This window comes from Protomyctophum parallelum (assembly GCF_964188405.1).
Source record: "Protomyctophum parallelum genome assembly, chromosome: 3".
NCBI classification, from domain to species: domain Eukaryota; kingdom Metazoa; phylum Chordata; class Actinopteri; order Myctophiformes; family Myctophidae; genus Protomyctophum; species Protomyctophum parallelum.
Window position 1 is genome coordinate 52,960,596 of NC_139698.1, and position 22,611 is coordinate 52,983,206.

The window sequence follows — 22,611 nt, forward strand, 5'->3', positions numbered from 1 at the left end:
AGACATGATCAGACATAGCAATATTCATTACACAATCCATTCGCCAGCCCATTTTGGGGGAAGAGTATAACGCACTAGAGATTTATTTCACAATTGCCAATTAAGCTGACTTCTAATGACTCTCTAGTAATGGAGTGTTGTGTTCCTGCTATGCTGTCCCGATGCCACAGTGACGAGGAGCCTTCTTATGCCGACTTCTATCCCATCATCCCCGGCGACGCGATGTCTGCTAAGGAGCTCCTTGGCAACTTCCCCCGCCACAGGACATGGTACAGTGAAAATGGCCTACATTGCATGGCAACACTGCTTTTAGAGATGCTAATTTAGGCTTTAGGGAAGAGTGTATAACGGCTGATTACATTTAGGTGATTAAAGGTGTTATTTATTTTAGATTACATTTTACATTAAAGGACCTATAACATGAAATTCAACTTTTTCTAAAAAATATTTTTCTCCCCTGTATGTTCTATATCCCCACAAATATGCAATTTTGAACAATCAGGAATTGTCATCATAAAGGGGCTTTTATGGAAATTGCTTTCCGGAACAGCTAGCTCAACTGATTTGGTTCACAGAAAAAGGAAAGTGTAGTTCTATAATTCCACTGACAATCATAATGGATCCATCAATATGCATCAGTGCATCAATGATGCATTACCAATACATCAATGAGCGAGCAATGTACTTTGTACAGTACACACCGCAATATTGACCCCACCCACCACACTCAGATTTACTGAACATTCAAATGTCTTTAATACTTGTCCACAATGACGTCGCTGGAATGCTTCTCTTGAAGATGTTTAATGGAGTTGTGTTCATGATGTATATGTAGATACATTGCAACTATACAAAACAATTAATATCACAACATTACATAATTATTCTTAACCCATTCTGACTGGGCACCCATTTTGGTGTCAGCATCATGTTATGCTTTAGCTATTGAAAAATAGCAGATCTACAAGCTCATATCGAGCTTGTAGGTCTGCTATTTTTTGAAAAATCGAAGAACGACTGACATTTCTAGAATCTGATCTCAGGTCAGAATGGGTTGATCAGACCAGTGTGTCCAGCGGAAACCTCGTTATGAATCTGATCTCAGGTCAGAATGGGTTAATGGATATGCTTTGTTGGATAAGTTCCTTGAATTGGCACATTTTCTCTGAAGGAACTAGTCCTCTTTGTACTCTGTACTTTGTACATAAGGCATGCTGGCATCGTGCCGTCTCATTTCAAATGCCGGAGTCTAGTCTTACTCCTGAGGACAACCTTCCTGAATGAGGCACATTTATCAGGGAAGTGGAGGAGTGGGTCAACTTCCTTTATGGCTGTCATGGAACTGTATCTGCTCGGCTGTATCTTTCTCAGCTGTCCTATTAAGCCAATGGAATTCATTCAACACACACACACACACACACACACACACACACACACACACACACACATACACTGTACACACGCACACACACATGCACAAAAAATTACCAGCTGTCAGCCAGCTGCTTTCCCAATGACATTTTCTTTCCTAAAAGTTCAATAAATTGTATGATCTAAAGTTTTAAGAGAAGGCCGATGAACACCTCAGAGGTTGGTGACAGATGTGTGGGACGACCAGGAGGACCAGCACACTGTCTGGAACTGGAACAGAAAGGATGCTCTTTATTTATATGCTCTAAGGTTGTCTTCAAGAAAACAAGAAACAGGAGTCAGGACCATTCATGACATTTCTGAAGAAAGCCGTAAAGCCATGAGCTGTGATGTGTGATCAGTGTAATCACAGAAAAAGCACATCATGGCCAAGGGGACTCTAAAAGTCATTAAAATTTGAAATTATTCTTGGTCACCTGTCAGGGGTTGTCCCTATGTTCCCTGGGTTCTAAAGGCCTATTCATAGTCTGGATTTTTGGTGGTGAGGTGACCACCGCTCCGGTGGTGAGCTGACCACCGGAGCTGAAATAACGTTGAGCGGTGGTGAGTAAAAACAGAGAGAAGGGCTGGAGCGGTGGCGGTGGTTTGCTCTTCACCGCGGCTCGTGACGTCATGTTGTAGTTCGGTGGTCACCTAACCACCGCAAATCCAGACTATGTATGAGCCTTAAGGGCTCCATTTTCATCACCGCTTTAAACCCCTTATCCCTAAACTTCTTTGCCTTTTTTTTTTTTTTACTATTTTGAAAAACATTTTTGAATTGTTCCACTAGCCAATCTACATTGACACGTTGTGAGCTTGGCCATTTTAACTATTCAAAAATCTTTTGCAAAATAGGAAAAATAGGAAAATAAGTTTAGGGTGACGAAAATGGAGCCCTTTAAGTTTTCCTTATGGTATAGGGTTAGGCTTAGGGTTCAGGGTTAGGTTTATGGATAGGGGTATCATGTAAGCAGGGAACATAGAACCATGGGGTACATCAGATATGCTAACGTTAGACTTGCACCTTGCTTTAATTCACCAGTTGCCACTATACTAAACGTTCGTCACATGATGAGGCCATTGTGATATGATCGCAATTCTCACAATGCAAGTGGGAATTAATGCCCGACTTTGGAATAGGCTACATTACAATACATCATCAACCTAAAAATAATTCCCATACTACTGGAGGGAGTTTATAGTCACAGAGAACAGGGAAGTTCTTACCTCCAAAATCCCTCTTCAACCAGTCAACTTGCTCCCTATAGGTCACATTTGATCACCAGCGTGACAGGCTCTTTTCTGCTCCTTTTATTTTTGCCATGGATGACTTTGATCTGATCCTTGTGTCAGAAAAGGGATTTGACATCCCCGGCATATGCAGATATCCTCATCCTTAGCTAAATATAGCTATAGCGCTGAAATGATATCCCCCGCCCCTGCTAGTTCAATCTGAGGAAGGAAGCGTGGAACTCAGTAGGCGGTCGATGGAAGGACAGCGGTTGCACAGAGCATTGGAGGATGAAGAACACAAGGGAACGGATTTGTCAGCGCAGAGTGATAAAGAGCGGTGGGGCGGGGCCGGGGGGGGTCCGTCCTAGAGGGTGAAATCACCACCCCTCCAAAGACAAAGCGCTGTTGACAGTAATGAGACTCAGCTGCGCCTTGCATGCCCAACTTTGGCGGCTTGGCATCTCATTAAGTGCCCTCAGCCCACAAGCCTCTCAAATAACCCCCCCACCCACCACCACCACAACCCACCACCCATACACGCACAGAGCAGTCCGCTGGTGTGCTTATAATGCTAATTCGACAGGCGTCAGTGCGTCACCTTGCGGATATCTCCCACCTGCACAGCGAAATCCTTTTACAGGTCAATGTTCACACTCTCAGAGTTAAATGTCCGTATCACTGAGGATTTTACTGTGTGGTAATCCTCGTTCCTCCAGCGTTAATGAGGTCGTCGTCTCCCTCTGAAGCATACTTATGTCCCTCTCTCTTACACCCCCCCTCCCTTAGAGGGGTGAAGGGAGAGTGGTGGGACCGGAGGTCGGATGGATTAAGAAGAACCATCTCACAGAATGGTGTTGAGATCCCTGGATACTAGACATGTGAATGATGTGATTGAGTGGCATGATGGGACCTTTGCTGTCATTGGAATAACAAAAGGATGAGGTTGCATAGGCCTATATCTGCGTGCGTGCGTGCACACACACATACTGTATACAGTGTGTGCTTGCATTGTCCAGTATTCATTTACCACTTACGCACTGTAATAATTCGGTTCATATACGGTGACCCCACCTCATTCCATAGTCCATACAACTCCTTTTCACCATCTTCTCTCGGTTTTTCTACCTTTCCTTCACCTCCACTTCATCCTTTCATGGAGAGTCTTATTATGCAAATGATGATGCTCACTCACGCATGCTTGGCCCTTTTGTGTGGAGGTCAGCCGCTTCTTACACCGTGAAATGATATTAAAAATTACCATTTGGAGCAGTAAGTAAGCCATAACACTCTCAGACACACACACACAGCCTTGAAAATACCCCAGGCGTTGACATGCATCGAGTGTGTGTGTGTGTGTGTGTGTGTGTGTGTGTGTGTGTGTGTGTGTGTGTGTGTGTGTGTGTGTGTGTGTGTGTGTGTGTGTGTGTGTGTGTGTGTGTGTGTGTGTGTGTGTGTGTGTGTGTGTGTGTGTGTGTGTGCATATCAGTGCATATATGTGTGACTGCGTATGTGCATTATTTTGATTTCTTTGTGTTGTGTTGTGTAATTGACACAAATATCACAGGAATTTGTGCCCTAGTATAGCCTTCAAAGCATGGATAAATATCCTGTGACTAAATGCACTTGTGCATGCTTCACTGCGTGCGTGCGTGCGTGCGTGCGTGTGTGTGTGTGTGTGTGTGTGTGTGTTTGTTTGTGTGCATGTGTGTGTGTGTACTGTATGTATACACTGACTGGCCACCATGTGTTGGTTCCCCCGGTTGAAAAAGGCTCTGATCCAATCAAAGTGAATCTAGAAGCACCATGTGGCCATGTCTCCCTGACAACTGGCTTGATCAAAGGCGTCTCAGGGACCAGGACACACAGCAGCGCTTTGAACTGTGCCTATACCTGGAGAGGTCCAGGAGAGACCCATATGTCAGCATTTGACACATAAAAAGTACTGCTGCTGCATGTTAACCTATTCTGACCTGAGATCAGATTCATACGAGGTTTCCGCCGGACACACACTGGTCTGATGAACCCATTCTGACCTGAGATCAGATTCTAGAAATGTCAGTCGCTCTTCGATTTTTCAAAAATAGCAGACCTACAAGCAGGTATCGCGCCACCGAGTGGCGCGATACGAGCTTGTAGATCTGCTATTTTTCAATACCTAAAGCATGACATGATGCTGACACCAAAATGGGTGCCCGTTCAGAATGGGTTAACACCTTGGTGGGAATCAACAATGGCAGCCGCTTTTGATATTCCAGTCACAAAAGACCGAACTGGCCCTTTATAGGCTGTCATGTGCATGTGTAAGTGAGTGTGTATCATTGTGGAAAAGTGGAGTATAAGTATAGAAATAATATGAAGTTTCTCCTGCAAACCACCGTACCCTGCAGTGCTGAATGTTGTTTGTGATTGTGAATGATTGTTTAACTTATACGTATTGTCAAAATGTTTCTCATTACTGTATTGCACTCTGGTTGGACGCCACTATTCATTTCATTGTCAAAGTATTTGTTGCGAACGCAATGAGCACTAACTATGAGACCCTGCAGATCATGTCTGTGTGTCTGTGTGTCCGTGTGTCTGTCCCGCTGTGACACCACCCACCCGCCACCAGAGGGCGCACACACACACACACACAAGCTGCGTTCGCTTCCCGCGTTTGCGCGTCTTACTTGTATACTATGTGCAGTGACAATAAATTGAATCTAATCTAATCTAATCTAAAATGTTTCTCTTCTCCCTCCCTTTTCTAATGGAGGCCAGTGTTGTATAATCATAGTTTCCCAATAGAGTTGATTACTGTATTTTTCCCACTTAAGTGTGCATACTATTTCTGCCCCACTTGAAATCAAATGAATGAAGAGTTCTTTCGTAATAGATCTTGTCGTTTTGCTCTGCCAGGGATGTGCTAAAAGACACCATGGCAGCTGATGATGAATACTACAGAGACAAGTGGACCATGTTTGGGAATGAAGGGGAGAAGGTGGAGATAGAAGTCATCAGGAATCAGCGTGCCATTCGCACCCGCATTGATCACCTGGCCCTGCGAAAACAGGTAAGGATCTGCATTCGTGACCTGAGATCAGATTCATACGAAGGTTTCCACTGGACACACACTGGTCTGATGAACCCATTCTGACCTGAGATCAGATTCTAAAAATGTCAGTCGTTCTTCGATTTTTCAAAAAATAGCAGACCTACAAGCTCGTATCGCGCCACTCGGTGGCGCGATATGAGCTTGTAGATCTGCTATTTTTCAATAGCTAAAGCATAACATGATGCCGACACCAAAATGGGTGCCCGGTCAGAATGGGTTAACATAAACGAACACCCAAGTTTACAACTTTTCAGTTGGATCTTCTGCTGTTGTTTTTATGTCAGTGTTATTTTTTTTTTACTTTCTGTTACACATTTAGTTTTATACGTTTCACTCCTTTTTCTGTGATTCGGTGTCTGTTTGGCATAATGCATTGTGTTCTTTGTTTTGTGTGCTGCTGTGTCTAAGAGACTTTTGGGTTTCTTCATCTCACTAGAACAAACAATGTTCTGTTCTTTTATAGTATTATGTGGTTTATTTGTCACAGTCACAGACTTTGCTTGTCTAGGTGTTGTATTTCTATGTTGTGTTCTACTTGTTTTGGTTCTATGTTCTTGTCTTCCCCAGGTGTTTCTCATGTGTAATCAGCCCTGTTGTGAATGCAATGAGCACTAACTATGAGACCCTGCAGATCATGTCTGTGTGTCTGTCTGTCCCGCTGTGACAACACCCGCCCACCACCAGAGGGCGCAGCTGTAGCACACACACACACACACACACACACACACACACACACACACACACACACACACACACACACACACACACACACACACACACACATACACACACACACACACACACACACACACACACACACACAGTAGAAAACTTAAAAAAATTACTAACTAAAAAGAAAAAAAAAGTACGTAATTTATTCTAATTGTTGTTATTGCAATTTACGAGCTGCGTTCGCTTCCTGCGTTTGCACGTCTTACTTGTGTATATTAGTCTTGTTCCCCAGTCAGTCCTTGTCGAGTCATTGTTTGGTGCCACTTCATTTTCAGTGTTAGTTTGTGATTGTGATGTTTTCTCAGTTTTTGTAATAAATCCCCAATATTGGATTTTGAACTATGCCTGCCTTGCTGTCCTGCATTTGGGTCCTGCAAATGTCAGTGTAATTTTAGATTTTTTACATTTTTGAAAAATCTTGAAAGTTGCAAGAACTGCCGATTTAGAAGGCATTCGTAGAATCGGCCTCGATCAGGTCTTAATGGGCTGAGCTGTGTCACTCATGGGCTTGTCCGTGTTCCAGGCGAAGAGGAAGGCGACTGTCCACCTCAAGTACTTAGAGGAGCTGAGTCGGAAGGCCCCAGACTTCACCATCCCACTGAGGGCACACGCCGTCTGGGAGGGCATGTCGGTCAACCTCTGCTGCACTGTCCAGGGCTGCCCGACCCCAGAGGTCACCTGGTGAGAACCAGTGGTGGAAAGTAACATAAGTACATTAACTCAAGTTTTGAGGTGTTTCTACTTTACCTGAGTTAGTATTTCCAATTTTCAATCATTTTACTTTTACATCTCGGATCCAAATGTTATACTTTTACGCCACTACGTTTATTTGAAAACTTTAGTTACTAGTTTACTTTATAGTTTTATATTATTATTTCAAAGCATACATTAAACACTTCACTTCACTTCCATTTGAACAACACATCGTGAGCTTGTAGATATGCTATTTTTTTTTAAATGCATTCGAAAACTTGAAATGGGACATTTCTGCACAATGAGTACTTTTGATGTCAATACTTTTTTAAAGATATTTTTGGGGGCTTTTTGCCGTTTGACAGGAAAGGGGGATAGAGATGTGGGGAAGACATGCAGCAACGGTCGTCTGGCTCGTGACCCAAACCCGCAACACGCTGTCAAGTACTTTTACTTGTAACGGAGTAGTTCTATTGCAGTATTGATACTTTTACTTGAGGGATATTTCACTTTAAAAAATATTGATATTCATTTTAGCTGCCCCACCCCCTTCCTATATGAACCGATTATAACGTCAAACTCCATTTTAACCATGATAGATTCATCGAAATCACCCAACCTTTTTTTATGGTGACTGATATTGTCCTTCTAATATTATGTGAGGGGGCCGTGGAGTTTCATTTACTGTTTTAATTTATTTTTGAAATATCTTTTTGAAAAGAACCTCCTCCAGCACTGCTCACAAAATCAAAAATAATTATTAAAAATAAATGTAAACAGTAACCACAGCCCCCTCACATATTAGACCTCACATATTAGAAGGACATTATCAGTCAACAGAAAAAAGGTTGGGTGATTTCAATTAATCTATCATGTTTAAAATGGAGTTTGAAGTTATATGGTTTTGTATAGGAAGGTCACTCAGAATCACTTTATGTGTCATTTTCCTATATACTTGCATACAAAAGAACATGAACTAGATAAAGTGCCAATCGGCACAGGTCTCCACCAGGATTCTTCCTCAGCCTAGTGGGAATATGCGTGCACAGTTTCATCGCAATCGGACGCTGCGTTGAGGAGTTGTGGCCATTTGCTACTCCTGAAAACTGTAGGAGCCAATCGTGGCCAATCAGGATGGAATATGAGAAATCAAACAAACCTGTCTTGATCACATGACTATGGAGATCATGTGTACCGATTTGCGTGACATTTGGATAAAATGTGAAGGAGTAATAATAGAAAATGTGTTTTACATATGTCGGCCTCCTGGTGGCACTATAAAGAGCAGATGTGAAAAATTCCAGGCAAAGGTTTTTCCTTGGCCTCTAGGGAGTTGGCATACAAAGTTATCCACAGATCTGTGCAGTTAGAGGTAAAAACACTTTTGGGCCAGTTATAGCGCCACCTTGAGGCTGAGTTGAAATTGTTCATGTGGCATTTCGTCCTCGGCCTAGTGGGAATGTGGGTGCACAATTTCAGGGAAATCACGCGATGTGTTCATGATTTGCAGCATTTTGTTTGAAACTGAGCACTCCTGTGAATTTTGGAAGCCAATCTTAACCAATCAGGATGGAGTCTGAGAAATCTGAAAGACCGGTTTGGTTGAATGGCTCTAGAGAGACTGTGTACCAATTTGCGTGATGTTTGGACAAAATCTGTAGGTGTACTGTGCAAAAACTTGTTTTGCACAAAGCGGCCTCCTGGTGGCGCTATAACAGGCCGTTCTGGAAAGTTTGGGGCAGAGGTTCATGGTTGGCATCCAGGGAGTGTGTGTGCAAAATTTGGCATCGACCGGCTTAACGGTGGCCGAGATTAGCTGCTCACGGGTGGACGGACGGACACACGGACGGACGGACACACGGACGGACGGAGTGCAAAACATACTCTCCCCACATGCCTTCGGCTGGTGGAGACAAATATCATTTCCCCTCAGTTATTGGCAGTGCAACATAAAACATAGAGCCTATTTAAAAAAACACAAGCTAAAAACTAAAACAAAACATGGACAAACATTTAAAAAGAGCCCCAGTATGTATGATGACGTGCAATTAAAATGGAAAAGTTAAGAGTTACCAACACCACGCACAACCTATAAATAAATAAAGTGGCACATTGGTGCTATCCTTATGAACAAAACGTTACCAGCACTGTTTTTTTAAAGTGCTGTTGTGCATCCAAAGTGATTTTTTTTTTGTCCAGTTCAGTCCAACGCTTCATTCCAAATATAAATACTGAATCAAGCAACATAAAAACTGTCTGTGGTGTTCACATAAGCCTGAGTAGACGATAAAATGATCAAAAGTTTTTTTTAAGTGAAATATCCCTTTATGTCAAAAACGTACTTTTTACACCACTGGTGAGAAACTAGCCTCTCTTTCCAGTACGCCACTGAAACAATCACAATTAACACCACAACCACACCTCTTATCTGTCAACACTTTCAGAGATTGACATTTACATGCACCTTGGTTATAGGTTATGACAGTTTCATGACTGATTCATAGCTCATCCATTATTTAACAGAGTTCTATTCAATGTATTAATACGCTAGCTCATTAGCAGAGGTATAGAATAATGTTGCGAGCATGACCATTGTAGCAATTCTAAACTGAGGTTATGGCTACATTTCCACCCGGTTATGATCCCTGGAGTTGGGGGATGTGCGTATTAAAGTGAAATTAACTGTTCTCCCTCAGGCAATGTTTCTAAATGCTGAGCGTGACGCCAGTGCTGCTGAGAGACTAGCTGATGAAAAGAATATGATGTTCTGTATTCATGAACCCAAGCCCAGATGCAGATAACCTGCGGCTCGTGGGTTTAACCGTTCCAGATGGGACCTGTCGAGCCCGCAATGAGCTCCCCGATAGCTGCCCTCGACAATACGCAAACTCAAAACGGAATGAGAGATCAAAGACACACCGCGCCCGAACTCCATCGCAGTGATAGACCAAACCAAATTAACTGTTGATTAATGAAAGATGTGCATAAGTAATGTCGGGGCATAGGAGCATTGGAACCCCCCCAAGCAGCATAACCTGTCTCTTGCTTTGATACATGTTGGGGAGAGCTGGTGCCCTGCACGGTTGTTTTGCATTTACTCTTTCTTCTTTCTACCTCAGGTACAAAGACGGCGTGCCTCTGAGCTCATACAGCCAGCCGTGGACACACAGTCTGCAGCAGAAGTTTGGCCTCAACTCACTGGAGATCAGAAGGTAGGTTGTTGGTTCAACTTGAAGTTTCGTCCTGTACTCTCTACTACTGTCAATGTATAGGCTACTGGATGGGCAGGTAATGTATGTGTGTAAAGTCACTAGTACATTACTCAAGTGCTGTACTTAAGTGCCGTACTTGAGTACATGTAGTAGGCCTAGTTAGTTTACTTCTACTCCACTACATGAATTATTTAAAAACGTTACTCAAATAAGTTATAAAACATCCATTACCCACTTCAGCGCTATATATTTTGGCCATTTGAAAATAACACTCATTTGTTCACTTGTGAGCTTGTAGATCTGCTATTTTCAAAATATTTTAATACAATTCATGCAGATATATAGCTAATTTCTACTTTTGGAACTTTACAGTAAGTACATTTAGTGCAATAGAGGGGATGCGCGTGACATCATCAACATACCCGGAAGTTATGCGGGAATGCCTTTCTGGCCTTGACAGCCAATATACATCCAAACAGAAAAGTCCTATTTGATTGCATTAAATTACTTTAAACAATGTTAAATTCATCTTTGCCACTCGATTAGCCACTCGATCTGCCATTCACTTTATGCATGCGCATTCCCTCTATACTTTAGTACTTTTCAATTGAATTCTGAATTCCAGACACCACTCAATGTATAGGCTACACAGCAGTACTTCCAACCAGATATGATATCAGGGAGACTATGAGGAGCTTGCTTTGCTTAGCAAGTAGTCCCTGCCGTGAATAAACAAACATTAAAAAGAAATAAAGCATTATAAAAGGGGGCGGAGAGGAGAAGGGCATATAGTCTTGTACGACTAAATGAGGCAGTCGGATGAAAAATGCATGCATTTAACTCCCTGTTGTGTACTGTATAAGAAGCTGTTTCTTGCTTCTGTCCCATTGACAAATGAATCAGTCATGTCATGTAGTCAGGAGGTGCCACCTCTCCCTTCTCACTGTGTGCTTCTTCACGAGTTGGGGGTTTAATGCAATAACTCAGCCCAGGAAATAGTCTACCTACATTCAACACACCGGATGATCTATTCTAGATTGTAACTATTGAAAAAAAAAGGGAAATTAAGAAAGAAGAAGCCAGCATCAACACTCACATATAACTTGTTCAGCTCTTTGGTCAAAATATGTAATTAATAGTAATGAAGCTATTTATAATTATTTAATAACTAATTATTCATAAACTATTTATAAGGGCAACGGCGGTGGCTCAGGGGTAGAGCGCCTGGATGGTAACCGTAAGGTTGCCAGTTCGAACCCGGGCTCCCCCAGAGTTACTGTCGAAGTGTCCTTGAGCAAGACACTGAACCCCTAATTGCTCCCGATGTGCTAGTTGGTGCCTTGCATGGTTTCCGCTGCCATCGGTGTATGAATGTGTGTGTGAATGGGTGAATGTAATGCACAATCTCTGTAAAGCGCCTTGGATAAAGGCGCTATATAAATGCACCATTTACCATTTATAAAGCACTTGACTAAGTCATTAACAGAGGCATTGATGAATACATTATTGTTCTTGAATGCATTATACATTACAATTTGCTGCATATAAATAAAATATAATGTAAAAGAGTGTAGTCTAAGAGAAGCAATCGTCAAGGGTACAACAGCATGCATTATCTATCTACAGCAGTAGGCTAGCTATATTGTTAGGCCACAATATCCTGTGACAAGTATGAATCAGACTTAAGTGGTAGTCATGTGTTATGATGAATTGGAGCCAATATAGCCCATTCTGACCGGGCACCCATTTTGGTGTTGGCATCATGTTATGCTTTAGCTATTGAAAAATAGCAGATCTACAAGCTCATATCGCGCCACCGAGTGGCGCGATACGAGCTTGTAGGTCTGCTATTTTTTGAAAAATCGAAGAGCGACTGACATTTTTAGAATCTGATCTCAGGTCAGAATGGGTTAATCAGACCAGTGTGTGTCCGGCGGAAACCTCGTATGAATCTGATCTCAGGTCAGAATGGGATAGTTCATGGGCAATAGAGGGTATGCGTGTGACATCCTCATCAAACCAGGAAGTTATGCAGGAACGCCTACTGACTGGCATAAAACTACTTTCTGGCCCATACATCCACACAGACAAGTCATATCTGATTGCATTAAACAACATTAAACAATGTTAAACTCACTTTGCATGTTGCTTTGCCACTCGATGTGCCATTCACTTTAAGCATGCGCATACCCTCTATTGTAATATTGCACGTTATGTACACCACTTTATTTGACTGATTAAAGTAACTAAGATATTGGATAGTAAAACAAGTTGCCAATAATAACAAGCTATTGACTGTTTTATGCTGGCATCTGAGCCGGGTTAGATAATAGATTCCTACTGCGGCTGCAAATTTTGAGTGAGTATAGCTATTATAGTAGACTATTCATCCAGACAATGGTAACATTATTATTGATGTTTATGTTTAGGTCGCAGGCTTGCTGTAAATAAATAAAAATATCTAGACCTAAGGGTTATTTCAGATAATAATCAAGAAGATAATGAAAATATGTTTTCTTAGGTTTGTGAAAGTGTTGTGAAGTGAGGGGCGCTAATATATTAAAGTCTGACTCATGTTGATTAGGTGATGTAATGGTCAAACGGTGCCAACTCAAACCTTAAACGACATTAACAATAAAGAGACAATATGACTTAATGAGGCACATTATGACATAAAGTTTCCCTTCATTGTCAATGGCATTTGCAAAACAAACATTGAACTAAAGACAAACATAAAATCTGTATATAGGAGGGGCTATCGCCCCTCAAACATAACAAATATTACTCATTTAGACGTATACATTTCTTTTTTTATAATGCTAACATCAAATATGGCAACATAGTGGATTCACAAAGGATTACATCATCATCAATCCATAGTTGATTACACAGTAGAAAGAACTTTCACATGGTGCATATAACAGTCTCATATTGTCCCCAGGTGCTCTCCTGAAGATGCTGGCGAGTACAAAGTGGTTGCCAAGAGTCCCCTGGGTGAAGCCTCTACATTTGGAACACTGGTGGTGAACTGTGAGTACTTTCAAAAGTACATGTACTTATACATTACATCTCTGCTCAAAGCCCTTGTGGAAATTAATCATGGATTTGTGATGGATGTGTTACTGCACCAACCGCCAAGACACCCCTCTGTGAATACTAATGCCTCCTTATTTCTCACTGCTTACCAGACGTGTTCACTCTTTTAAGAAAAGGACATATTTTCCTTCTTATTTTCCACTTATGGAGAAGTTTCACATTCATTTATGCCACTTTTTTTCCTTCCTCCTAAGGCCATGTTCTGTGGATTTGTTTTTACTGCTGGATGCCCCGTCCAGGAAAGGCTTTAGACGCACCTCAGATCTGAACCCATTTGATTTGTCGTTAGGAACCCGTTGCGACCACAAATTGCTGACGTCGACCCCAGGCAGGGTTCGAACCCACAACCTTCTGCATGAAAGGCATAATTATGCTCTAACCACTATAGGGCAGCCCTCCTAATGCTAATGTTCTGCAAAAAAGTATAATTATGATATATTTGGACCAGAGTCAGACCAAGCTGATGTGTCTACTCTACATAATCGATTATTAGGAATCTGTTGGCTCAGTGATGAATTGATGTAAGAAAAGAAAAATTGAGCATCGTGGATTACCTCCTATAACTAACCATTGTTTTTTTTTTTCTCAGCTGGAGCTGGTAATGGGGCTCAGGCATACTGGAAAAAGCATGCGGGCACAACAGAAATAACAGTGACACAGCGCTCTGTCTTACGACATACATTAGAAATTGAGAGCCCTAATGAGGCACTTCAAGAAGCTTTTCCCTGCCATCCATATTTCACGGGCTGTCCTTCGATGGTTAAAAATAGGTTAAAGGGAATATTAGATGTGACTTGTATAAACGGAGCTTCACCACGATTGATCTGTCGTCTCTCTTTGTCTCTTCCATTTTCATTTTCTCTCTTCCATTCTCTTCTCCTCTCTCTATCACTCTCTCGCCCCCACTCACCCATCTTGGCCCACTCCTTCATACAGCATATCAAGGAGCCGTGGCTGGATCAGAGCACTCGCAAATCCCTGGTAAGTTTCACACCGATGTCTAATGAAAAATGTCCCATTTCATTTTCTGTGCTGTGAGGGCAGAGTGGCTTTGAAGGCAGAGGTGTCCAACACAAAGTCCTGCTGCTGTGCACTTAAGACAGAAGATTTTGAAGACTTGAAAGTTGAAAGGAATCATGGTGTTGATGACGATGTTTGCTCATGGAGGAGGAGGGAGGGGTGTCGCTTGCATGCACGTGTGAGCTTTGTGTACCATGGGTTTCCACAGGTTTAGTATGCACTACTATGCGCTTAGTAAGGCTGTGTGTGACTGTGAGCCACAGTTGATACCAATCTTTGCCATTTGAGCCAAAGCGAGAGTCATGTATATTTCATTCTACTGAGACTGAGGAATTCATTCAGCTTTGCTTCAAGCCAGAGATCATCACTGGCCGTGCCACTCTTTGACCTGGATTAGCCACCCTCCACCAAGTGTGTGTGTGTGTGTGTGTGTGTGTGTGTGTGTGTGTGTGTGTGTGTGTGTGTGTGTGTGTGTGTGTGTGTGTGTGTGTGTGTGTGTGTGTGTGTGTGTGTGTGTTGGAAATGTTTCCCTTGTTGTCTGTCTGTAAGGTTTGAGAGAATATATTGAAAGTTATAATAAGAAATATTAAAATTAACACTAAAAACAGTTGCTTTGTGGCTGTTCGCCTTGCTGTGATCTTCCAGCTATGAGTTCATAACACCTTTTTAATTTCCAACTATACACATTCTTCCGATCTTCTCTACCATATAATGCTGTGTAAGCAACAGCTTGCATGATCTAGAAATTAATTGCCAATAATTCTCAATGAAGATTCATCAGCATGTAATGCAATCAGGGCCTGCTTGCTGGGGAAAATGGGTGGATGGGTGCTGGTGTTTTCATGGGGCCGAAGATTCATTATCTCCAGCAGTAGCAGCATCACTCACCAAACAAAGGTCCAACTGTGGCGCATTTATCAAAATCATTATTGCTTGTAGGGAAGCATGGAAGGGCAGTGATTGAGAAGCAGAGGGGGAGGTTATTATTAAGGCTAGGCTTATGCACGCTCTTCTGATTAGGAGTATTGGATGATTATAAGAGACGTATCACCGCCACTCGGCTAAGTCTCCGCAGGGAGCAGGATTTGACAGCCAGGGCCTTGTTGTAGCAAACCTTTCCAGATCTCCCTTCCACAATGCGTCGCTTCAGAGTTCATTCAACCATGAACAGAAAAGTCTCGTCAAGAACTGTATACTGCAGGAAGATATGTCACGTCCTCTTGGTTCCCTCAACTTCGCTAAGTCCCTCCCCAACCCGTCCTTGTCCAATAGGCATGTTAGCAGGACAGGAGACATGGTAATGCTGTCCTGTTCTCACCCATTGAGATGCAATGCAAGTATTATTGCCATCACCTGGGTGGCTCAATTTTTTTCCCCCGACTTTAACAACAACACAGCCATGCAAAATAACACTGGCAGCTATGAGGTGATGAAAGCTTGCCATCTTTTGCTAACGGTTTCTTTTTTATTTTATTTTTTAATTTATATTTTTTGTCCCACGATTTTGTAACCCATTTTTCACCCCTGTGTCAATCATCCTGTGATGTGATCCTGGGCTCTACACACCCTCCGCCAACCTAGGGAGAGCAACGGACTTAACTCATGCTTCCTTCATGCTTGAGTGTCCAAGTTGCTCCTTTACACCTGACAGGGGGGAGTTTCCCTGGTTGGACGTAGCGCGTGGAAGGAGCACGTTATTCCAACCAGTTCCTTTCCCCTCCATCAGGCGTCCCGGCTGGCCAGGGGGAGGCAGTTTAGAGACCAGGATTACTGCATGTTTTTGTGAGGGTACCTACCCTATAGGGGACACGGGGAGAACATGCAAACTCCACACAGAAAGGCCCTTTCGCCAAACCCGCCTTCGGGTATGGGCACTGATGACGCGGAGGAGGAAACACGCCGACAGCGCCCCGAGCGGGAATCGAACCCAGGACCTTCTAGCTGTGAGGCGACAGCACTACCAACTGTGCCACCGTGCTAACGGTTTCTAACGGTTGCTAAACTATAGACATTGACAACTATAGACAACTGTAGACATTGTCTACAGCATACATGGGCAACTAGCGGCCCGGGGGCCACATGCGGCCCCCACAATAACTCAATGCGTCGCAAGCGCGTCGCAATGCAACGCGTTTTGAGCTTGTAAATCGGCTATTCTTTTGCTACGACAGTAATATGCAATGTGGCCCTCTGGAGTGAGTGTGGAAATATAGTGGCCCTCTCCAATGTCAAAGTTGCCCGTCCCTGGTCTACAGTATGTGTTCGTAGCTGTCCATTGTCTATGTGTTGCTCTGGGAGATGGTGGAGCCTTTCTTTCCATTACGGTTATATGCCAGTTGGCATAATAAGAGCTTCTTTTTTATAGTTTGACTGTTTGACTTTGCTCATTTGAGAGAAACGGAGAGAAGCGAGTGAGAGAAACGGTGGAAAGCTTGTCACTTGTGTAAAAAATAATGAGATCTGATATCACCATGGCACGACAGTACGTGCCACGGTATAGAGAATGTCAAGTCAACTCTGCAGTCTGGATTAACACGGTGATGAGGCTGTGGAGATGGTAGAGAAATGAGCTCTCATCTCTAATCACTGCTGACGTTGTGGCCAGTCCCCGGCCTGTCACTTATGATCTGTTCTCTGCTCTTTCTCCCCTCCCTTACTCTTTCCCCCAGTTTACCTGTCACATTCATCTCTGTTGTAGTTGTCAAAAAATAGACCTGGACACAGCAGTACTGTTCCAAGGAAAACGGATTACTGTCTGAGTCTGTAATGATTGTTGTTGCAGTGCACTCATGCTGTGTCTGGGGCTTACTTTTAGTATTCAGGGCATACAATAATAGAACACGCAAGGTGTAATGCTTAATTTATCCTCCGCCATACATTGGTGTCATGTACCAGATATAGCTGATCTATAAGCTCATAACGTGTCACATTGCGATGTGTGTAGTGAACTTGTAGATCAGCAGTTTCCGGCATGCGACACAATAATACCCCTAGGTAGGGGGTTCCATGCTCCTTTAGATACAATTATAGTAATACACCTAAAACATATATGAAGTTCCCATTGTGTTTAAAGGGACACTTCACCCTTTTTGCAAAATATATGTTAATGACGTTTAGAAGCTTTAGAACACTTTCCTGGAGATCTTTATGTGTGTAATATGTGGTTTTAGATATTTTAGATTGTAGCAGTGAGCCTGTTGTCATGGACACTGGGCTCACTTCCTTCCTGGACTACATGTTGTCTCAGTAAGACAGCTCTCCCCCTATCCACAAGGAGGAGCAGTGCACCAAAGAATTATGGGAATTGTAGTCCAGGAAGGTAGTGAGACCAGTGTCCATGACATCAGAGACAACAGGCTCACTGCTACAATCTAAAATAACTAAAACCACATATTACACACATAAATACCCCCAGGAAAGTGATCTAAAGCTTCTAAACGTCATTAACATATATTTTTTTGCAAAAAGGGTGAAGTGTCCCTTTAAGTGCTAAACTCATGTTTCGAGGCTTTTGTTCTCCACTCCCTCTCTCTCTCTCTAGCGGCAGCTTTGGACCTGCAGGCCCAGTTGGACACAACCTTCCAGCCGACCTGGGTGAAAGAGGGGGGCAGCCTCACCCTGCAGTGCAGCTTCACCTCGGACCTGCTGCCCTTTCAGCAGAACATCAGCTGGCTCAGAAACGGTGAGTGCATGGGGAGCTAGCTGGTCCACATTCACTGACACGGGGTGAGTTTAACATTGCTGCTATGTATTTGCAGAAGTCCGACATATAGGGAGGGAAAGCAGCTATATGTGAAAGACACAAGGAGACCTCAAGAGAATAAGACGACTTGGGATTTTCATCCCCATGTTTTGTCGTTCGTTTCCCAGTAATATTTTTGAATGGTCACTTGGCTGTCACTTTAAAATCCTGTCACTGGTAGATTACGTCTAACCTGACTCCGCCAGATGGGGGCAGCAGAGAGTACATTACGTCACCACACGGGCCAGATTCTGTTCCCGGGAACACGCACGACTGCAACTAAAGATGGATGTTTTAATCATTTGTTCATTTAAGGCTGTAAAACCCATCAAATCAAGCCACCACAGGATGCTTATGTACGTAGCAGAGTGGCTCACAGCCTCAGCCTGATGACTTTCATGCGGAGACCCGCGAGTTCGATTCCAGGGCGTTACAATGGTGCCGTGACCCGGATTGGGTTTCCCTGTGGGAGGTCAAAAGGGGGGTGAGTGTATAGCAAAGTGGCTCAGTTCAAAAGTCAAGTATCTCCCCCGAGCCATATAGGCAATTCCCTTTGGCTTTAGTGGTTAAGATGTTGTCTTTTCCATGCAAGAGACCTGGGTTCCATTCCCAGGGTGTTACACTTAGTAATATCACACTCCTTCAATGTCATCTTCATCTGTCCACTTGCCTTGCAGGCGTCCAGTTGCATCAGTCCAGCAGGGTGGAGATTCAGACTGCTGGTGCCTCTGCCTCCATCACCCTGAGGAGGGTGCATAAGGAGCATGAGGGCATGTACTCTGTCCGTCTGAGGGCCTGGGATGGGCTTCAGGAGCACAGCTCCTTTGTCTATGTCACAGGTGAGTCCAACGGTACCATGTATTGTATACTGTACTGTCACTGGTGAGTCCAACGATACCATGTATACTGTACTGTGAATGTATACTGTACATATTTGGTGGATTTTTTTATATTTGGATTGTGTTTCATTATGCATTTTTTTTTAAATCATCAAACAGCGTGTTTTCTCCTCTAAATGTCTTGTTAACTGTTGTAGATTGGTACTGCTTTTGGCATGCACGTGAATTGGATGAGAAGAGAATTACATATAGGACCACAATGGAAACAAGTCCCTAGGACTTTTTTGTGTTGTCCTTTTAGCCTAAATATCTTACTGTACCTCCATGCTGTATACATTTCTGACTAATAAAGTATTTAACCAATAAAAATAAATAAATCAATCACACCTGTGTGAAGTGATAGCCTGGCGCAGCCAGACTTCATCTGCCTGCACTATACGCAGTCCAGCGCAGTGGTATATTAGCATCGCAACGCAAGGCTAGTGAAGTGAGCGCCGCTCTTATCATCGTACATCATCATGACTTAAAATAGATACTATGCCTATTTGCTCAGACGCTATGACGTAAAGTTCTCCATTCATTGTCAATAGGAATTTAAAGTTTGTTTAAGACAAAGTTTGTGGACGGTAGCTAAAAGGTGGATGTAGGTGGGTCTAAAACCCCTCAAACATGAATGAGAGAGTTGCGGGCAGATGATGGCCGTTGACAACGTTTTGGTTGATAAAACATTCATATAGCCCCCAAGGAAAATGTTGCTAATGTGTCATGTCTTAAGTTATCACGTCAGTCCTCTTAATGTTCCCCCATATTACTCTCTCTCTCTCTCTCTCTCTCTCTCTCTCTCTCTCTGATGATTTATCCACATACCTGTTAATCTCACCACTACCCACTGGCTTAGCCCTGCTCCTTTCTGTCCTAGACGTCATGTGAGAACAATAGCTTGGGGATCACATTAACCAGATTACTTTTAATCCTGTCACATTTACACTTCACTCACTCTGATTCACAGTCTCCTCATCCTCACTCTTTCTCACTCATGCTACTCTTTTAATGAGACATAGTGCACTGGTTCTCGACATGGGGTTCAGGGACATCCAGGAGTCCTTGGGGGGAAACCAAATGGTCACCAAATGTACACTCTCAGAGTTACATTAACTAACGATCATGCGGATTGCGGTCCCAGAAAATAAAAAAAACTATTTCGGATTGGGGTTGCAATTAAAGTAATGCACTCCACATTTGATAAAGTGTAAAACTCACATAAACATGTCCACAATGAATCATAGATTTACCAATGCAAATAAATGTTATTGAAGTTCAATAAAAAGATTGCTCATCTAGAACAAAACGATTTGTGAAAACACAAGCAGCACAAACAATATCTGCACTGGAGAATAAAACGGTGCCTGTATTCTCTACCCAATTATGCAATACCTGTTGTACCCGTCTGCCTGCTTGTGTCCCTTTTGTGGCCATAATAGATCCCTGATGTCATCAGTATATGGGTATGTCCATAATGATGAATTGCATTTTTATAGCGCTTTTCCAAGTGCTCAAAGCACTTTACAATGGTTCATTCATTCATACATTGGGAGGTGAAGCGGCGAACAGTCGACGCCAGCGTCCTCACTTACCACATTCACACACCAATGGTGGCGAGCTCACACCGACCAACTCATTGGAGGCAATGTAGGGTTCAGTGTCTTGCCCAAGGACACTTCGACATGTAGACAGGAGGAGCCGGGATTCGAACCGCCGACCCATGGATCATTGGACGACCTGCTCTACCTCCTGAGCCACAGCCGCCCACATATATGGGCATATCGGTGGGATCGGCGGTTCTGGACAACCGGATCTCCATATATGTGCATATTTTATGCCTATATCAGAATGCCTGCATGGGTTCACCTCAACAGACATCACTCTGGAGTAGCTAACAGCGAACTCATCCAACAACCCGGATGTCCTTACATGCCTATAGCTGAGAGTACAGCACTCCCCTCCAGTCGTCTGCGACATGCACAGCGTGTTTGAAGTCGGTACAGACGGACGTACATATTTGTCTGCAAAATTTGAGGCTGCTGTGGTTTGGACTATAACATTCAAAGTAAGTAAGTATAGTGGATCAGAGTGTAATTCTATGGGCTTGTCTCCTCTCTCAGATGGATCAGCTGCAGTGCTAGGTGGGCCAGCGTCTCCTCTGTCCGTCCAGGTGTCTGACGTCAATAAGGACTATGTCTTTTTGACCTGGGAACCACCTAGTGCAGATGGAGCCGGTCCTGTGCGGGGTTACTATGTTGAAAGGTAATGTGGGGAGACTGCAGGTGCCATCAGTTTCTTTTATTGTAGTTACCAGCGTAACTTTCCTGAAATATTTGTACAAATGATTTACTTTTAAAACTGCAATCTGGAACTTTTATGCCTACACTATACACTTAGACACAGCTTTATTTTTTTTGTGCCACACATAATCTCTCAATGTTTTTCTTATACATTTTTTCATTTACATTTACATTTTTCACACATAACAGTCAGCTACGAACTCCCTATAAATGATTGTTGCTATGCTTAAAAGTATGTATGTTAAGCCGGGTGAGGGCAATTTGAAATACACTGGATGAAAGCTTCTTGCACCATCAAAAAGCACATAGTGTAGCCCATTGCATGGACAAATGCATTTAAACCACCCTGTCACATCAACTCATCACACTGATAAGGCTTATCTTAAATTCCAGCTACAGCTACTTTCTATCTTTCATTGCTATATAAAATAGAAGAACTATCCACGCTGCCAAAGCATTATCATTTTATTAAATCAAAGGTTTATATTCACCACCATCTTCTTCAATTACCATAACTTGCCTTAAATTTCTTGGCGTCAATCATGCTACGAGAGTAGTAGCCTACTGTATAGCTGTCACATTTTTGTTTGATGGGCCTTACAACTCATTTAGCCCCCTGGCCTGCGCTCATTTCAAACCTAACAAAGGACAGTTAGCAAGACAGGCCCATTGAAGCTGATCTTGGTCTCTGCACAGCGGGTGAGGAAATTGGATTGGGGTAGATAAAGACGGCGGTGGTAAGCAGCCAACAGTGGCGTAATATCCATTTGGCAGACTTCACAGGAGATGGATTATATATACATGGTAATTATGGGAATGCGTGGAACACTGTGCTATAACTGCAGATCAAAGTATCCCACTGAAGAACAGGTGCCCCACTCATTACTGACACCAATCAATCAATATTGCCATTTGTACTGTACATGTATACATATGTACCATGTCTGTGCGAGCTGGTATACGTGGGCATATTTGTGTTTGCATGGGTGCAGGTGTTTGTAGTTACTACTTTTTGTGCGGATTTATACATACGTTCTTTCTATACAATGTCCTTGTGTGAATTATACATTTTGTGAACAAGTGCGCAATAGGTTGATGCGTGTTCTGTGAGCACTTTTTGGTACATATTATATATCTTTTGGGAGCTACACATCATATAAATAATGTGCGTTTGTGTGCGCACGAGCGTGCATGC

At 42.9% G+C, this 22,611-nt stretch overlaps 1 protein-coding gene across 2 annotated transcripts in view; it reads left to right on the top strand.

Moving 5' to 3' along the window:
* Nucleotides 1-22,611, top strand: part of myom3 (myomesin 3) — a 77,617-nt gene that overhangs the window by 10,653 nt on the left and 44,353 nt on the right. For both annotated transcript variants that reach the window (XM_083760322.1, XM_083760321.1), the window contains exons 3-11: nt 171-269; nt 5,545-5,698; nt 6,996-7,153; nt 10,285-10,377; nt 13,319-13,407; nt 14,410-14,454; nt 18,035-18,175; nt 18,913-19,074; nt 21,237-21,378. In XM_083760322.1, the coding sequence (XP_083616448.1) occupies nt 171-269; nt 5,545-5,698; nt 6,996-7,153; nt 10,285-10,377; nt 13,319-13,407; nt 14,410-14,454; nt 18,035-18,175; nt 18,913-19,074; nt 21,237-21,378 (1,083 nt within the window). The remainder of the gene's footprint in view (nt 1-170; nt 270-5,544; nt 5,699-6,995; nt 7,154-10,284; nt 10,378-13,318; nt 13,408-14,409; nt 14,455-18,034; nt 18,176-18,912; nt 19,075-21,236; nt 21,379-22,611) is intronic.